The 19131-nt window shown below is 43.1% G+C and overlaps 2 protein-coding genes across 4 annotated transcripts in view; one reads left to right on the plus strand and one right to left on the minus strand.

Moving 5' to 3' along the window:
- Window positions 1–19131, plus strand: part of DFFA (DNA fragmentation factor subunit alpha) — a 401378-nt gene that overhangs the window by 333806 nt on the left and 48441 nt on the right. The window lies entirely within an intron of this gene.
- The window catches only part of KIF1B (kinesin family member 1B), a 171406-nt gene that overhangs the window by 70669 nt on the left and 81606 nt on the right, over window positions 1–19131 (minus strand). For 2 of the 3 annotated variants that reach the window (XM_060170918.1, XM_060170917.1), the window contains 6 exons: window positions 18512–18591; window positions 17926–18032; window positions 17072–17155; window positions 16251–16431; window positions 16082–16154; window positions 5526–10234 (listed from right to left, as the gene is read on the minus strand). In XM_060170918.1, coding sequence (XP_060026901.1) covers window positions 8750–10234; window positions 16082–16154; window positions 16251–16431; window positions 17072–17155; window positions 17926–18032; window positions 18512–18591 — 2010 coding nt within the window. In that variant the 3' untranslated portion in view covers window positions 5526–8749. Of the gene's footprint in view, window positions 1–5525; window positions 10235–16081; window positions 16155–16250; window positions 16432–17071; window positions 17156–17925; window positions 18033–18511; window positions 18592–19131 lie in introns of those variants that run through there. The other variant, XM_060170919.1, reaches the window with a different exon arrangement.

Below are 19131 nucleotides of genomic sequence, written 5' to 3' on the forward strand. Positions count from 1 at the left end.
GGTGTCTCTCTCCCAACCACCCCCTTCCCTCTCGATTTCTGGCTTTCTCTATCCAATAAATAAATAAAGATAATTACACATTTGGGGCTGGGTGGTGGCGCACATGGTTAAGTGCACACATTGCAGTGTGCAAAGACACAGGTTCAAGCCCCTGGTCCCCACCTGCAGGGGGAAAGCTTCACAAGTGGTGAAGCAGGGCTGCAGGTGTCTGTCTCTCTCTCTCTCTCACTATATCCCCTCCACTCTCTCTCTCTCAATTTCTCTCTGTCCATATCCAATAAATAAGTAAAAGTTTAAAAAAATTTTTTAAAAAGATTAAAAAAAAGATAATTTAAAAAAAGCTTTAAGAAAAGAGAAGGAAAGATGATTTTGAGGGAAAAATACACGTGCTGTAAATATTTTTAAAACTGTGTTCTTAATCTTACTTCCTCATTACTTCTCAAGTGGCAGTCACAACTCAAGGGCTTTCAGAGAAAAATCAACATTGAAACACTAAATTCACTAGGACCACCCACCATTCCAACTATCTATTATATGGGGAAAAATTAGGATAGCTGACTCTGAAGTTTCTTATGGGTGAAATATTATTATCTTTTACAGCTGTGGGATGAATTTAGACTTCACAGTGCTTAAATTTTTTTTTTTTTATTTATTACTGGATAGAGACAGAGAGAAACGGAGGGGAGGAGGAGGTAGAGAAGGAGAGAGACAGAGAGACACCTGCAGCCCTGCTTCACTAGTCATGAAGCTTCCCCCCTGCGGGTGAGGACCGGGGACTTGAACCTGCATCCTTGAATATATTTGTTTATTTATGAGGGCAGGGGTGAACTCTGGAGATTAGAGAATCACTCTGGCACATGGGGTGTCTGGGATCGAGTTCAGGATCGCATGCTTCAGAGTCTGATTCTCTATCCATTGGATCTCCTGCCAGGCCTCAAGAAAGGTAGTTTACTTATTTATGGAAGTAAATGTACCCTTTGCTGCTCTCTATACTATTGTGAATATGGTCAACATCACCTCAAAGGGGACAAAACAACACCCTTAATACTTTTATGTAGAAAGCACAAAAACACATATAAACAGATATAGTATATTCTAAATTTATATTAAATTCTATGAAGGGAAGAGACTGTGGAACATATTTAAAATGATACTCTGTGTGATGAAAAAAAAAAAACCTTCAGTATTTTTGACATTGAAAAAAATAAGGGTTAACAAAAACACAAACACCATCACACAGTAAAATACCTACTCACTGCATGAGCACATGATTTTGAAACAAGGTGTCCGTGTCTCCTATTTCCATTGGAGTAACCCAAAGGCAGGCTGTGCTGAGCAGAGCGTCTAGCTACGGACATGTTCTGTCTTCAGACAGAGCACCCAAACCACCAATGCAATGCTTCAGAGGAGCATCCCAGAGGACGCCTAAAAGCCTCCCTAGCAAAGACCATTCCCCGTGGAGCTCTTCACGGCCATGTAGGAAAGGAAGCTAATGTCACATGTCCAGGCTCTGCATTTATCAGAAAGAAATGGGCTTTCTATAGCTTGTCCGTGGCCAGCAGTCAGCAATGCGGATCTATGATATCTAAACAAAAGAAACTATAGACTGTTTGTGGGAGGGGGGCTAGCAGGATTGGACTGTGGAATCTGCTCATATTAGTCGTAGAATTCTGAGAGAGAGGGAGTCGAGTGGTAGTGCAGTGGCTTAAGCGCAGGTGGCTCAAAGCGCAAGGACCGGCATAAGGATCCCGGTTTGAGCCCCTGGCTCCCTACCTGCAGGGGGGTCACTTCACAAGTGGTGAAGCAGGTCTGCAGGTGTCTGTCTTTCTCTCCCCCTCTCTGTCTTCCCCTCCTCTCTCCATTTCTCTCTGTCTTAGCCAACAATGACAACAATAAAAAGAAACAACAAGGGCAACAAAAGGGAATAAATACAGAAGTCTAAGAAAGATAAAGCCTCTTTTACCACCTTAAAAAACTACACATACATGGTTACAAAACAGCAGTATATTTAACATATAATATACAGCTATAAGCATACAAATAGAGCTAATGAATGTATATGAGAGAGATATTCACAGGAAACTAGCCAGAGCATCACTCTGGTACACAGGACATTGGAGATTGGAGCAGAGGCCTTAGGCACACAATCTGACACTCCACCATTCAAACCATTTCCCTAGCCTTTTGTCATCTTTAAAAAAGTGTGTGTGTGTGGGGGGGGGGGTGCCAGGCAGTGGCACAGAGACACGACAAGTGCCGTAGCAGGTCCAGGTCACATTCTTCCTCATGCCGTTTGTGCCGCCTACCTACCTAACTGCATTTTAGAGCTGGAGTGGCTGTGTGTCTGACAGCTCTCTCCTTTACGACCCTGTGAATGTCACAAGACCAGGGAACCTCATATCCCACTGAGTCGCCTGCACTGGGCACAGGTGTCTTTTACATCAGACATAATGTCATGTACTAATTTTGTAGTTAATAGTCCTCAAAAGTGGCTCTCTTTGAGCACGTGTCAATGAACTATATAGTTGGTCAGTCAAATCCAGTCCACAGTCCATTTTTTAAAGTAATTTTATTTATTAATTATTGGATAGAGACAGAAAGAAATTGAGAGGGGAGTGGGAGACAGAGAGACACCTGCATCCCTGCTTCACCACTTGTGAAGCTTCCCCCCTCCTGTAGGTGGGGACCAGGGGCTCAAACCCGGGTCCTTGTGCACTGTGATGTGAGTACTTAGCCAGATGCGCCACCGTCTGCCCCCACAGTCCATTTTTCTAAACACAATTTTACTGGATCACAGGCATGTCTATCCCTTTAGAGAAAAAGCTTCTGAGATTCTGCTGCAGACAGTTCCCAATGGCTGACAGCCTCATCAGCATCACCTGGGAAACTCAAGCAATGCAGACTATCAGGCTCCACCCTGGGCCTCCGGAACCAGATGCTCTGAGAAGGGCCCAGCAATCTGTGATCTTACCAGGCCCCTATGGGATGCTGATGGAGTCTGAGAACTACTTTTTTGGGTAGCTTGTCCAGATGAATGGTGCCGCAAACGAGACTGAGAGGTTCTCCTGGAAGAGGCTACCACAGATTATCACTGTTAAAATGAGAACTGTCCTGGAATGAGCTGGGGCAGGATGAGTGGTACATCTGAATGAGAAGCTGTGCACTGTGAGGAAGAGCTCCACTCGTAAGAAGTGAAAAGGTCAGGTGTGGAAGCAAATTTGTTGTGTCCAAGGAATGAAAGCCCACTGTGCTTACTGTGTGGAAGTCAGAGGGGCGGGTGAGCAGCTAGACATGTCCCACAGGAGCTAGGTGGGAGTTCCGAGTTTTAAGCACAGTGGCAGACTGGGATGGCCGGCGTGAGCTGACTCTGGTGGAGCTGCGGCCTTGTGCATTTTAAGCACAGAGGCAGACTGGGATGGCCGGTGTGAGATGACTCTGGTGGAGCTGCGGCCTTGTGCATTTTCACCACTCTGAGCCACTTCTCACTCCAGAGATGCTACAGCAACAAGGCACCTCCCAGCTGAATCTGGGGTTTGGACTTAGGCCAAATGCATGGCAAGATATGTGCCCTACTCGGTAAGCTATTTCTCCATCATGATTCTTCTCTGTTGTTGTTGCTGGGACTTCGCTTCTTTGGGCCAACTTTTTCAGAAAGAAAGAGGGGAGAGAAAAACATACCACTGCAGAGTTTCTCCTGGTGCAGTGGGGTCCAGACTCAACCCTGTGCTGTGCAACATGGCAAAACCGACACCTTCCCAGTAGAGCTATCCTGAAAGACGGTGCTGTGAGCACAATGGACCGGAGGGGTCAAGACAGAAACAGAAACACGTTGGGAGGACTCCTGCAGTATTCTAAGCGACAGTGACAATGGCACAAATGGACTAGGCACTTCTGAGGAGGTGGCACTGAAGGTGAGTCAGCATCACCATTCTGGGCTTCCTAGAGAGGCTGTTTTTGACATTAGGGGCTTGGCTCCTTTAGCTAATACTGCCCTCCTTTTTAAGGACAGATTATAATTAGCCAGCAACAGCTGGGAGGGAAATGTCCATGCCCCAGGTCTTATCAGCACCCTAATTTCCTTCCCACCCAAGGCACCATGCAATAGCCTCACAGCTTCTGTGCTTAGCTCTGAGTCCTAGCTTCTCCCAGTCTTAATCTCATCAAGGTTTTGTTCTACTTTTCAACTAGGATCCAGGCTTCAACTGGAGTGTTTAATACAATATGGATTATATAGACCATTTATCCCACCCACAACATAAGCTGACTCTATCTGCATCTAGTCTATCAGAATCATCACTTCCTCTTCTTTCTCCTGGCCCTCAGTTGGAAAGCACTAGTCTTCATCTGTTCAAAGAGCAGCTTGCCAGCTGGAGCATGTGGCCCTGAATTCCAACCCATTCTCTGGCCACTATAGAGAGGTTCACCTAATCTGTGAAAGTTCCCTGCATAAAACCACCTGGTCACTTCCCACTACTCAAGATAAGCTCCAGTTCCTCAGCACGAGGATCCCTGCACCTTCACTTGTCTCCTTTTGCCATGCTGGAAACCAGCACCTTGCAGTTTGCTGGGCCTGGCATGCTTCCTCGACCCACCTGACATCTCTAGGGATCAGAGTCTCTGCAGAACCACTGTGCTTTCTACCCCCGGCAGTGTGCTTTGGGATTCAGCTCTTGTTTCAAGCTTCCTTTGTTCACCCTATGCAACAATCATCACTGCCCAACTCCCAGCGTGTTGAAATTGTCTGTCACTTTCAGACTGATTGGGTCTTAGTAACATTTCCAGCAGTTTCTCTGAAAGCAGAGAAATGCAGATTACCTGAAGGAGAAGGTAAAAGTCAAGGCATGAAGTAGACCAATCCAAACATGACACTTCTCTCAAGTACCAAATCTCACAGGAAGAAGTGATGGGAGTGCAGGAGAAGGACACACTGGCATTTTGTATTTAATTCCATAATGCATGATTTGTGTTTTTCAACATGGGAAATGCCATGTCCACCTGCTCAAAAGGCTGATGGTCCACCCAGAAAACTCTTCTGCCCTGCCCTGCTTTCTCTACTTTAGCACCAGGACCCTGCCTGGAGAACAGCAGAGGCTAACGGAAAAGAAGAAAGAGACAGAAACCTACTCACTCAGGGATCTTCAGAAATCTGCTTCTATCCACATGAAGAAAAGGGAACCAAAGAACTTCAAATCAAGACTATCTAGTAAAAAAGTCAAAACATAATTTAGGGTACATTTAAAAGAAACATTATTTGATGTACTTGTTCTTAGATGCTAGAAAAGCTTTACTCAAGTAAAATGTAGCTTTAGTAGTAGCCAAATGCTCCATTTTAGGTAGAATCTTAAAAAATGGGAAGGGCAAGAGACTAATCAAGTCATCTAAAAGTACATTTTCCAAAGATGCGATTTTCAACCATCTTCAGGTGGACAAGTGCTAGGTAAGAATCAAGACCACCTCTGATGGGTACCACTTTGTTCAAACCCCTCCTCCCATATCAGGAAGAAAACACACTCTCCAAGGATGACTTCGGCTTTGATTAAGAGCTTTATTTCTTTGTTTTGAACTAGCTCTCCCTTCCTGAGAAGGTAGGTCTTAGACTCAAATGTAGTCTTCAAGCATTTTTCGGTTTGAGAAATTGAGGGAAATCCAAAGGGCGTCAACAAGAAGAGTCGTGACTTATTTTTACAGTAATGATGGAAGGAAACCAAGACATTTCTCAACCTAGAGTGATTAAGACTAAGTTGACTGTAAATATCATAGAGATGATATAAAGTGAATGGTCATGAAAACTCCTAACGCACAACCTGGCTCTCCCAGCATGATTCACATTGTGCCTAGAACAGGTGGCCTCGGTCAGGGCTTCCCTGCCTCCTGCAGAAGCCACCTGCACAGGACACACCGGCCAACCCGAGGCAGTCTAGGGAGCTGCCTACAGTGAGAGCCTCTAACAGACACTCATGTGGTTACATCACATTTCACTTTCTGCACCACCTGCACCTAAACCCTGAGAGGTTGCTTCAAATCACTTTCATGGTATAAACTCCCATGAGTTCCATTTCCAGTGAAAAGAGAAACCAACGGGAGCTAGAAAAAAATGAGAAGCAAAACTTGAAAAGCCTGCTGGTTTAGATTGCCTAAATTGACAGTGTCTTCCGCTATCTACGGGATATCATTTTGGTTTGCAGAACTCTACCAATTAACTAAAACTCTCGTACAGTTCCAGTTTGCTAGATCGTTGTTATTTCAACAACACACCTGGAGTTCATCTTTTCAGTATGATAATAGCTAGGAATACTTCACTAGTATTAATGACTTACTGGTGACCATTTCTCTTTGCTCTTTTAGTGTCTAACCTCAGGGAGAGACACTGTCAAACTGAAAGGCAATAAGTAAATACCAAGAGCTTTTTTAAAAATCTCAATAAAGTAACTTTAACCACACAAGGTTATCTTATAATTTAAGCATCCTCTTTGAAATATATGAAGGCATTTACTGACAATCAAATCTTGGTTCATTTCTTTCTGGCTATCTGAAAGGACAATTTTTTAGGAACAAGATTTAATTTCATGTGTACATATGAGAGAGTTAACGCATGAGGTGTGGAGGGGGAAGAGTAGAGAGGGAAGGAGGGAGAAAGAGATACCAGAGTACCACTCAAGTAATGCGGTGCAGTGAGCCTCAGGCATCAAATCCAACACTGCAGCTGAGCCACTTCACAGCTGTGAGTAAGGGCCCAATGTGAAGGCACCTGGCTCAGCAGATGAAACGCAAACACAAGCCTATTTCTTTGTAACAGCAGTGTAATTTGTAAATGAAAACTCTATTACTTTTCAGTTTACAGTGTCATCTGATTACCAAAAGAATTCACTCCCATTATTTAATGGAAAAGTAAAACCTAACAAGATTTTTAAAGGCCACCATAAAAATGATAAGACACACACAAAAAAAACAAAAATGAGGTTAAAAAGAGAAGAGACCCAGACCTACCCTAAGTTATCTCCCGTCAGAGAAACGAGAATTTACTTTTGCTGCAGAATTTATCTTTACCGTTAGCATGTGAGCTTTCTGCAAGACAGGAATAGTCAGCACACATCTAAGGAGAGCCAAGACAGACAGCTGAGCTCGCATGAGAGTGCTCAACCAGCCCACAAGTATGCTCCAACCACGCAGTGCCGGAAACACCGCTTACCACATCTCATCTGCCATCAAATCTCAGGTGAAGACTATAACTATTCTAGTCTGGAAAGCAAAAACACCCCACAAAATTATTGGAAGCAACTTTCTCTGTGTTAAAGAAAGCATTTTCTTAGAAGCAAAGTAAAAATACTATGATTAAAAACAATGTGTTCCAATAAAGCATAGTGCCCACAGACAAAGAGGAAGAAAACAACCCACATAATCACAATCTTTAAGGCTCCTTGAGTGTTAATTGCTAACTGGGTAGCAATTTTCCGTACCATTCTGGAAACTAATGTTTGACTGATAGACAGATGACTTGGTGTGTCAGTCTTCAACAATGCAAAGTCAGGCAATATCACAGACATCTCTGGCTCTTCATACAGGCCCCTTTAAAATGTTTCAAGATCCAAGGTGGCATTAAGAGATGAGCAAGAACAGAAAAAACTCTTTCTTCTCGTGAACATCCATGTTTTGCAGTGGATTCTCCAGTGAGGCCGATTGAGACCACAACACAGTATAGTGAGGTATTGACACAATAAATGCTCGAGTATCTATGAGCATGACTGCTATTCACAGGAGTTTCCTATACATCGTCTCTTATTCTAAACCCAACTGAACTTAACGTCTGCTATCATTATCAAGTAGCACACAGTCATATGCTGTGGTGTCCTCCCTACATTTCCCTCTCCCCATCTTTCCAACACCCGGCCCCCTCCCCAATAAACTAATACACTGCTCAAAGCATCACAACAAGTAGCTGGCTGAGTAGTCTGTCGGCACACTGTGGTGAAACGATTTATCTACCTTCAAAATACAAACCACAACAAAAATCCAGGTAAGGTGCCAATTTAGAGACCAGTATTATGACAATTTCATACTTAGGTCAATAAATTCAAAAGAGAAAAACCTACTAAACTAGTTCCATATAAGAATAATCATTCCCACAGAAGGATAAGTTTCATAGAATAATAAAAAAAAAGGTGGATGCTTCATGGAAGATGCAAAGTTGTGTACTATAAAGTATGTCTGAAAACATTTAGATTTGGCTTAAGAAAATGCCAATATTTAAAGAAAGGAGTGCATGTGGACGAGAAACCCAAAGCTGTGTCCACACAGATATATGCTATTCTTAAACTAATGCTGAACACTTACGGGGAAATAAGACATTTAATACTACAGATCAAATTCCCCTTCTGAATGTCTGCACAAGTCAGGCCTTTCTGGATATCAGATGCCAATTTATAGGATATATATATTTAAACAGAACAAATTTAACGCCCAAATAAGACCAGTCTATGTAAGGGTATTAGCTAGGCACCAAGAAAGGAGTAAAATCTCAAAAAGGTAAGGGAGGTCTCGATGTTTTGTCCAAAATTCCAGAAACTACCCACTGATGACATACAAAAAAAAGGTGTCAAAACATCTACCAGTGTTTTATGCTTTACAGTACTGACATCAGTATGTGCAGGGAGGCGACAGTAACAGAACTCGAGCCAAGTCTAGAACACACTCAGGATACGAGCCAGCACTGCCTGTATCCTCCACCAAGACTCGAAGTCTGTCCAGTCACTCAGACTGTGGTTTCTCGACCAGTTTTGAGATTGGGTGCTGAGAACTGGCGTCTCATCCTTGGAGGCGTCACAAACTGGCTACAGTGACTGGGTCTGTCGGTCTGCTTATGGCAGGGACTGGCCACACTGCCCTCCCCGTGACCTCCAGTGTTATAGTTACAGTAAGGCTGGCGGTGTTGGTGAATGTGGCGCTTCGACTGGAAAGTCTGCAGGTCTGCGCTGGGGTGAGCGCTGTGGGAGCTCAGTGACTCCGAGGAGGCAGACGCCCGGCAGCGTGTGCTTCTTGGTTGGCCGTTATTGAGGGAATTGCTTCTCAGGCGTGACTGTGGTGGTTGTGACTGGTCACTGATAGGCTGCTTGCTGACCTGGATGTGATCTTGACTTCGCAGACCCTGAGCACCCCATGTAAAGTGAGAGTCCTTCGAAGCTGCTCTGCCACTTTTTTCTTGGCTCTCCTCTTTATTTCCTTTCCTTCCTTCTTCCTCTTTGGGGATTCGAAGCTCTATGACCTCGTCTTCTGTTATGATGATATGTGTCCCAGGACTCCAAGAGTTTCTGTGCTTAGGGTTGCTTTTAAAGGGAAACCGGGGTTTCCGGTTCTCAGGAGGGATGAACCTGTGAGGTACGTTCTGGTGACGGAGTCGCTTTGTTATCTCCTGTTGCTGCAGGTTCTTAAACCTGATCTGCTCCTGTCTCATCCAACGCAGACGTCCACGTCTGAAGGCCGGGTCGCCATTCATGAGCTGGGAAACTCGCTCTTCTTTCCCAAGCTCCCTGCTGCCTCCTTCAGCCCCCTCATTCTCAGATGTGTTACTGACACTAGCACCAATAGGCTCCTTCACTTTATCATTTCCTTGGGTTTTTTGTTCCTGAGACCCGATCAGAGGCAAGACTTTCTCCATCTTGAGCATTTTGTTTCTTAAGACTTTTATCTCCTCATCTTTCACGTTATTTTGCCTCCTGACCTCTTGCAGAGTATCTTCTAGTCTATCTATATGGACCTTAAGGTCACCCACATCAGTGGCACCTCTACCACTGGTCAGCACGTCTTCAAATTTCTCATCTCCGACACCAACGGTGTCCCAGACATCCCGGGCCACTGCTTTCCAGGAGTCCCTCTCGTTGGGATCTTTCTTCCCATACATGGCGCAAAGCTCTTTCATCTTGACGATGGCCAAAGCTTCAATCTCCTGCCGACTGTGCCGAAAATCATTGAGAGCAACCTCGTAGCAGATCTCTTTCACTGCCTGGATCTTGAGATCAGAGATGGTGACCCACTTGGAGTCTTTACTTAAGCGCCTCCTTTGGGGGATCTGATACATTTTAATTGGTTCTCGTTTCTTCCCACTGCTGGGGAGGCCACACTTTTTAACAATAGTTTGCAACTTGCTGGGAGGTAGCTTTTCTCTCAGAGAAGTAATCAGTTTCCAGCTCTCTTCACAGGACCTCTTGTCAGAATCGTCCCCGCTATCAGAATCCGCGTCCTTTGGAAAAACAAAATAAAAAAATGGCCCCAAAATAACCAAAATTAAAATGTAAAAAAGGAAAATCAAATTGAAGAAAAAGCAAGCAAAAAAGTCTTAATCAGATTAAAAGAATAAATAGAAAAGCAAATTAAAAAAAAAAAGCCCTACATAATGTGGAAGTTTATTAAGACAGCTACAATATGTAAATTGTTAATAACAAAGACTTTTTAACATGACAAATCCAAACTTGCATGCTCTCACTTAACTAGCAGGAGCTGCCACAGTGACAGTCTCTCACACTGAAGTCACAGGAAGTTCTCAACAGTAATAACAATGTCTCCACTATCTAAAGAAAGGAAGGGAAGAAACCGTGCTGACGCCCATGCAGTCACTGCCCCACATTTGCCTTGGTTATTGCTGTCGCTTCTTCCAGAAACTCTTCCCCCATGAGTGAGCACAGATGCCATACAAGACGTGACGAGCAGGCGGATTAACAAGGGTTAGTAAGGCTGGTGGATGCCACGTTTTGTTTAGCTTTACTAAACAGAGCAGCCCTAGGAGAAAGTTAAAAGATGAGAGAGTAGAAAGAAGGTCAAACAGGGATGCTGTTAAAAGTGCTGAGAATGCTGATTTCCAAGATTCTTATCCAGCAAACTGTTTTTCTGTATGATGAGAAAGTTCTGAAACTAGTCTTTCCATGAAAACACATTGGATTTGCTATTTTCAGGTCCTATCAAGCTGAAACATTTCATTTATGCAATTAAAGTATGTTATCCTGAGAACTAGGAAGCATAAAAAAAGATTCTTGAAGTGGATCTCTTTTTGTTTTTACACTTAAACCAGTAAAACCACACATCTCCTTGATTTATCATTGTTGTGGTTATTATTATTATTGTTACTGCTGTCGTTGCTATTGGATAGAATAGAGAGAAATAGAGGAGGGGAAGACAGAGAGGGGGAGAGAAAGACAGAAAGACACCTGCAGACCTGCTTCACCACTTGTGAAGTGACACCCCTACAGGTGGAGAGCTGGGGGCTCGAACCAGGATCCTTACACCGGTCCTTTCACTTTGTACCAGCTGCACTTAACCTACTGTGCTACCGCCCAACCCCCAGGAATATCATTTCTAAGTGACAACTCTTCCCAACAACATATTAAACAGAACACTGTATATTCTACTCATGGAAAGTGGATTCATTTCAAAAATAGGTCTTTATTTTCTTTCTAGCTATTATTTTTATTTAAATATTTATTTATTTATTTTACTAGAGCACTGCTCAGCTCTGGTTTATGGTGGTGTGGGGGACTGAATTTAGGATTATGGAGTCTCAGGCATAAGAGTCTGTTTGCATATCTATTATGCTATTTTCCCTCCCTCCCCTCAGCTATCTTTTCACAATTACCTTTTCTCTAAGCAGACACTTTATTCAAGTCTAAAATTAACAGTCTGAATTCACAACAAATGTAGTTTGAAGGGTTATGTGGATAATAATCAATTATTCTTCACACAAGCAAATCTTGATAATGTGGATCTAGATGAAAACAATGCTGGGTTTAGAACTCCATGTAAAGACAGGATATGGGGAGAATTTCTATTTCAGAAAGTTCCTGGAAAAAGTCTAATGAGAAAAATATTTTTAGTAATATTCCCTTTTACTTGGCTGTGATTATTTAAACTGTCTTTAGTAAAGTGATTGAAGAAAGAAATAGAATGTTAATGTTCTTGCTCTCTAGACAAATGGTGTCTATGCACAGGTACTATCTAGAGAATGAAAAAGTAATCTAAAACAATAACTGAGCCCTTCAATTTGAAGATATTACTAGCTTGTGTAACTTCTCTTTGTAAGTGGGCACTAAGTCCATTTACTTATTTTTTTAATTTCTTTATTGGGGGAATTAATGGTTTACAGTCAACAGTAAAATATAATAGTTGGGACATAACTGAGTCCATTCATAATATCTACCTATTTAGCAACAGCGAGTATTCGAGTATTTCAAGCTAAATATACAGACCCTATTCTTACTATTCTCACTAAAACAGGTTAATAACAAGTCATAGCAATAACATCACTAAATGTCAGACAAGAAGTCTGAGCTCAGCGAGACAGCTTGCCTGGGAGGCGGTGGCTCTGGCAGGCCCAAAGCCTGGGCTGGGCTCCAGCACACATGGGAGTGCTCTGGCCCTGCACGAAGGCTCTGCCATGTTGTTTTTCCCTAGCTTTCTCACTCATTCTGATAGTTGGCCCAGATGACTGAAGCCACAGCAATGACAAAAAAACCAACCAAATAAAAAGTATGTCTGATCCCTAAAGAAGGCTTTCAAGCCATTACGTGTAAACTGAGCTTTACAGAACACAGACTCTGATTACTCAGATGGCACTGACAGCTATCACTTCATTCTTTGGCTTGTTCTCTTTTAAGATTGCTTTAATATTATGCATGAAGCAAAAGTGTATTTTAGTGGTCTGGAAGGTGGTGCAGTGGATAAAGTATCACACCCTCAAGCATGAGGTCCAAGTTCAATCCCTGGCAGCACATGTACCAGAGCAATGTCTGGTTTTTGCTCTCTCTCTCCTCCTATCTTTCTCATTAATAAATAAGATCTTTAAATATATAAATAATTTTAAACCCTAAAGTAAAACATAAGTTATATATATTCAAAAGCTGTTAAACAAAGCAACTGTACTTTTCTTTCTACAATAGTCACACTGACTCTGTAGAGTATGTTCTAATAGCTCAGACCGTCATCCTGGAACACACAGACAGTGGTCCTAAAAGCTGCAAAGCCCAGGGAGCACAGTACGGAGCCCCTCTTAGCAGATATTCAGATTCACTTAATACACCAATGGCAAACTACTCAGCTCTGGTCAGTTCTTAAGTGACTCAGTGACCTTTCCATTTTTATTAATGCCAAGTGCACAGGGGCCTCCTGAAGAGGCTGTGGAAGCAGCTGTGGGAATAAGAGATGAAAGGCAGGTCCAGAAAGGACCAGATGCATAAGGGAGCACAAGAGACGAGAGATCTCGTAACATGACCATGTGACGCCTTGATGCAACGATCACGAAGAGAAAGGAGCCTGGACTGTGCTTCCCAAGTTGTCATTATGTAAGATATCACATGGCAGTAAATACCACCGAACAATAATTCCTCTATTTCCCCTCAATGTTTATTCATAGAGTGACTTTAAATATATTAGATGGCCGACCAATACAGGGTCAGAAAAATACACTTTCTCTCAGCTTTATTATTGTTTAATATTTTCCAGGCTAAGCTACCAGGCAATGGGAGCATGACTATTTGCAGACTATGTCCCTTGGAAAAGGAACGAGTCTTAGAGACATTTGCTTGTTCTTCATGTCTTCTTCAAAGTCTGTATCTCTTTTTTTTTTTTTTTTTTTGCCTCCAGGGTTACTGCTGGGGCTCAGTGCCTGCACCATGAATCCACTGATCCTAGAGGCCATTTTTTCCCCCTTTTGTTGCCCTTGTTGTAGCCATTATTGTTATTGTTGTCGTTCATTGTTGGATAGGACAGAGAGAAATGGAGAGAGAAGGGGAAGAAAGAGGGGGAGAGAGAAAGACAGACACCTGCAGACCTGCTTCACCACCTGTGAAGCGACTCCCCTGCAGGTGGGGAGCTGGGGGCTCGAACCAGGATCCTTATGCCGGTCCTTGTGCTTTGTGCCACAGGCGCTTAACTTGCTGCGCTACTGCCCGACCCCCCAAAGTCTATATCTTACAGCACAAAGTGATCACCAGCTCTGGGCTATGCAGAGGGACAGCCATCATTCTTTCAACCCTAGTTCATAAAGGTTGATTCCAGGCATCACCTAAGAGAGAGAAATATAGACCCTGACCAAAGGCCCAGGTGGCTGAGAAACATGTTATACTGAACAGAAAAGAATGCTGAAACAAGTTAGAAGTCCTTTCAGTCTAAGCCTCAGATCTGACTTAGGGGGTATGTAACAGTAGGCAAGACACTATGCTTAGCCTGATTTCTTCAGCTATGAGCCAGAGATAATACAACTCACTTTACTTACACATACACCTACCAAAGGAGAATGTTTTGAGGATTTAAAAAAAAAAAAGATGGCTCTCTGTAAATCACAAAGCATCATACAAATGGAAGGCACTATTGCTAATAACAAACACTGCTTAATTATGTGTCCTCACTTGATCTCCCACAGAACAGAGTTACTAGATCAAGTTACATTAAGAAGATCAAAGGCTCTTTCATGTGCCACAGACTTTTCAAGTCCCTAATCACCTTTCTGTTTTCATTAAAGACTAGGTACTAGCTAGGCTTCCAGAGTGTGGTTGGCTGCAACACTGCTACTATCTTGCCTCAAACACATGGCTTATTATTAAAATCCATTCTCCTTTAGGCTTTTCTAGCATTATCAAAATAGCCAATTTTTTTAAAAAAAATTAACTGTTTTAAGCCCGTTGCAGAGCTTCAGAACTGAAGAGTCTGGGAAGAGGCTGTTTCTGTTCAAGTCCTTGACTTTTCTGACCGTGTACCATAACATTAGTAATTGTGCAAAGAACCCACCTAGAAAGGTCTATGGCTCACAGACTGCATTTCACTTGTGATTTGTGCTAAAGGAAGAATCCAGTACCCAGATATCTCTCTAGTACCCCTCTGTCTTAGAAGAAGCCCATCAATCTTTAAAAAAAAAAAAGCGATTTTTAAACTGTATCCATAGTATTCCTTAAGCCTTTTCATTCCATATTAAACAAATGCCAAGAAGTTAAAAAACAGGGAGTTGCTGATCAAAACTGGATGGCTTTAAAAATGAAAATACTGGGGGTCGGGCGGTGGCGCAGTGGGTTGGGCGCGCGTGGCGCTAAGCGCAGGGACCGGCGTAAGGATCCCGGTTTGAGCCCCCGGCTCCCCACCTGCAGGGGAGTCGCTTTACGGGCGGTGAAGCAGGTCTGCAGGTGTCTATCTTTCTCTCCCCCTCTCTCTGTCTTCCCCTCCTTTCTCCATTTCTCTCTGTCCTGTCCAACAACAAAGCAACGTCATCAATGGCAATGATAACCGCAACGAGGCTGCAACAACTAGGGCAACAAAAAGGGGGAAAAATGGTCTCCAGGAGCGGTGGATTCACGGTGCAGGCACCGAGCCCAGCAATAACCCTGGAGGAAAAAAAAAAAAAAGAAAATACTGCTTATTAATTCATGAGACTTCCTTTCTATCCAGCCTGGCAAGTCAACGGATACAAAATGCAAAAGCTGTTTGCATTATAAGCTACAACCTTAAGCTGAGTTTCCACCCACGGACTCGAGCCCCTTCTACCCTGAGTCAGCTGCATAGCCCTGTCTTCCCACTGTCACCCCACAAGTCAATGAGACTTATTGAGAAGTCAGGCTCCATGCAAGGAACAGAGAAGGATTAACACATGCGACTGTGCAGCTACACTTTAGACACAGTTCTACTGAAAACAAACAAAAATCCAAGTCAGCCCAAGAGCAGAGAATTAGTACTATCAGGTGATCAGAAACAAAACCAAGGCAAACACCCACCAAATTCAATATTTAAATAACAGATCTATTTTTACAGTAAAGCTGCAACTTCAAAAACTACTGTTAAGAGATTGAAACTGCCCAGAAGATTCCCATTTTTCCTCAAAAAGCACCTGGTTTTACTAAGACATCAAGGCACGATAGTACCTTTCTGGAAAGCTGCTCCAGGTCTGGCTACCAGGAGACAGTAAGTTCACTTCCCATTGAGTAAATGAAAGAGTAGTGGAGGGTGTCAAGGAGAATGGGTAAGCGGCTTGGCTAAGTGCTCACGTGTGCAACAGGGGAGCCTGAGCACACACAGCAGCCCTTTTCCTAACAGAAGATGCAGGACAGATTCCTACCAGTCTTTGCTGCTCCAACAGAAGGTCTGCTTCTTCCTTCTCCTTTTTGTAGAGGATCTCCATTTCCTGTAGCCTAGAAGGAGAAGCACAACCAGCGCAGAGAGCGTGAGCTGTGAAGACCCCTCTGAAAGGACACTGTCCTGGGTGCCACACCCCGTTCCTGCATCACCTTTTCTCCATTTCCTGCTTCATATCAATGCCTTGCTTTTCCAGAAGCTCTCTCTGGGCAAACGTCCAGTCCACAGGCTCAGAAGGGGTCTCAGCAGAAGGGGTCTTCTCTCGCTCTGCCCGTGCTTGCTCCGGGTGGTTAAAACGAAACACGTGGTTTTTACCCATGATGATACGGTTTCCTACCACAAAACAAAAACAGGGCTAAAGAAACCATGTTTAAAAGCATGTACTATCTTTATTCCTCATTAAAAAAAAAAAAAATCCATTCTACTCTAGGTTTTTCTAGAATTATCAAAGACAAAAAGAGAACCAGACCATCACTCCAACGTATATGGCACCAGGGCTCAATCTTGGGGACACACACCCACAGGTCCTGAACTGTGCCGCTATACCAACTCTCTGGCCCACAAGAAATCATATTAGTTTTCTTTTTCCCTCCTTCCCTCCCTTTCTTTTTCTTCTCTCTCCCTTCCTCCCTCCCTCTCTCTCCTCCCCTCCTTCCCATCTTCCTTCCTTCCCCTAGAGGACCACTCAGTTCTAGCTTATCATAGTGCTGGGGATTGAACCTGGAGCCTCAGTGCTTCAGGCAGGAATGTCTTTTCACAGAACTACTATGCTATTTCTCGGGCCCCACAAGAAATAATTTTATTCAAAACTAAGTAGCTAAGTCAGCAATCCCTCTGCAATGTGAAAATAGCTTCTAGAATTTTATAAGAACATAAATTCTAATGCCATCACTTCAGTCTTAATCAGAAATCAGAGCTGCTCACACAAATCACATGCGCAATGTTAAAGACACCAGGCACCTTGCAGCCTCACCTGAGCGCAGCTGAACAGGCTGGGTCACCCTCTTGCCATTGACATAGGTTTCTGAGCGCTCACAGGGCTCCAGCGTCACAATAACTAAGGGAAAAGAAACGAATGTCAACATCACAAATCAGTGGAAGCAAACGACGATGAGAATGTAGCTTAACTGGACTAGATTCTTCTAACTGGCCACATGGCTGAGCACTGACGTGACCTGTTAGAGTACCAGGACCAGCCCCACAAAAGGCTGCAAAGTTAGGTGAATTCAACAGACAAGATAAGACAGTAAATACTAAATCTGACAGCATCTGACTGATCACTCTATAAAAGTGAAAAATAATCAGAAACGTTAAATATGAGATGTAGGTAATAACCAGAAATGTAAGATGAAAAGCTACTGTTTTGATCAAGAAAAAGGAGGGCAGAAAACAAAAACAGCAATAGACTGTTGTTTTGTCCAAACCTGGGCAAAAGTCAAGAGTGGCCTGATTTTTCTCCCTCCCCTCTCTTTTGTTTGACAACGAGACCTACCGGGTTAAGACAGAAGTGAGGCTCTTTAAGTCTCCCACTGCCGCCTTCCCTTCTAACTTGTCTAGGAAAGAATTAGCATTCCAGACTAACTAAGCCTAGTTGCCTGTGTCCTGCTCAGTTCTTGGCAAGTAACAGAAGGGTTTCTTTTGTCCAGGCTGTTTTCAAGTGAAGTAGCTATCTCCATTCCTGTATTTATAAAAGTCCAGGTTTCCCAACTTCCAAATATTAGAGTGTACAAGAAAGCATCGCTGAGAGTCAGGGAGTACCAAGTGTTTAGAAATCTTCACCATGCAGAATGAAGTGGGTATAGGAAATGCTAGGTCAGAAGCTCTCACCATCACCACTGTTGTCTCTCTCACTGCGGAAAACACAATGCTCTTCTTTAATGTGAGCGCCACTCAGCACGATGTCCTGGCGCCGCTCAGCATCTGCTTGGCCAACCCTGAACACAAGGCAAAGTGTTTCCCAGGGAAACTCAGACACAAAAAAGCACGACAAACAATGAACCTCTTTCTCCTAATGAATATCCCTTGGCATATACAAACCAAACGGTATTGCCTTGTTTATCAGAGGCTTTTAACTGCAGGTCCTGTCTGCATTTGCAGTCAGGCTCCCGACATGGTAATAAGAAACCAAAGAGATAACACATCAATGTAATGCACACAACATCATGAAGAGTGAGGTGCTGAGTTAAGTCAGATATTAGAAGGAAAATGTTTACTTAGGCTCTTTAATGAAAAGCTCCATGCAAACTGGTATAGTTGAATAAAATGAGTAATTTGACAATGAGGATAGTTTATAATAATTTTAAATGGGGGAAAAATAACTTATTACGAAAAACTTTTCCACAAATTCTCTCTTGTTATTTGATCACCTAACAAAAAAGATAAATTAAGGGACTAAAACAAAAAAAAAACATACCTTGTAATTCCGTCTTTGATATAATAAAGCAGGCATTCAGACATCAGTGGGTCCTCATTGAGGTTAACAAGATGTGGGGTCTGAAAAAGGGTACAGATTATCAATTCAGAGCAAGTACCACGGAGACAACTGCAACAATAGTGGACACTCACAGGAAACTAAAAGCTTCTTGGATTATGCACAGTGCTTGGAAAACTTTTCCCCCTTATTTGCAATTCCATCACAAAGAGAAAAACACATTCTTTAGGCATTCCCAAAATGAGCCAATACATCCCATTTAAAAGTAAAAGCTGCAGGCTACTTCCCCACTAGGGAAAGAGAGAGACAGGCTGGGAATATGGATCGACCTGTCAATGCCCATGTTCAGTGGGGAAGCAATTACAAAAGCCAGACCTGCCACCTTCTCCATCCCACAATGACCCTGGGCCCATACTCCCAGAGGGATAAAGAATAGGAAAGCTATCAGGTGAGGGGATGGGATACAGAGTTCTGGTGGTGAGAACTGTGTGAAGCTGTACCCCTCTTATCCTATGGTTTTGTCAATGTTTCCTTTTTATAAATTTAAAAAAAAAAAAAGTCTGTGGGCTTAAGGAACAAGACACACAGCTTATTAAGGTCAA

Source organism: Erinaceus europaeus, chromosome 13 (assembly GCF_950295315.1).
Source record: "Erinaceus europaeus chromosome 13, mEriEur2.1, whole genome shotgun sequence".
In the NCBI taxonomy this organism is placed as follows: domain Eukaryota; kingdom Metazoa; phylum Chordata; class Mammalia; order Eulipotyphla; family Erinaceidae; genus Erinaceus; species Erinaceus europaeus.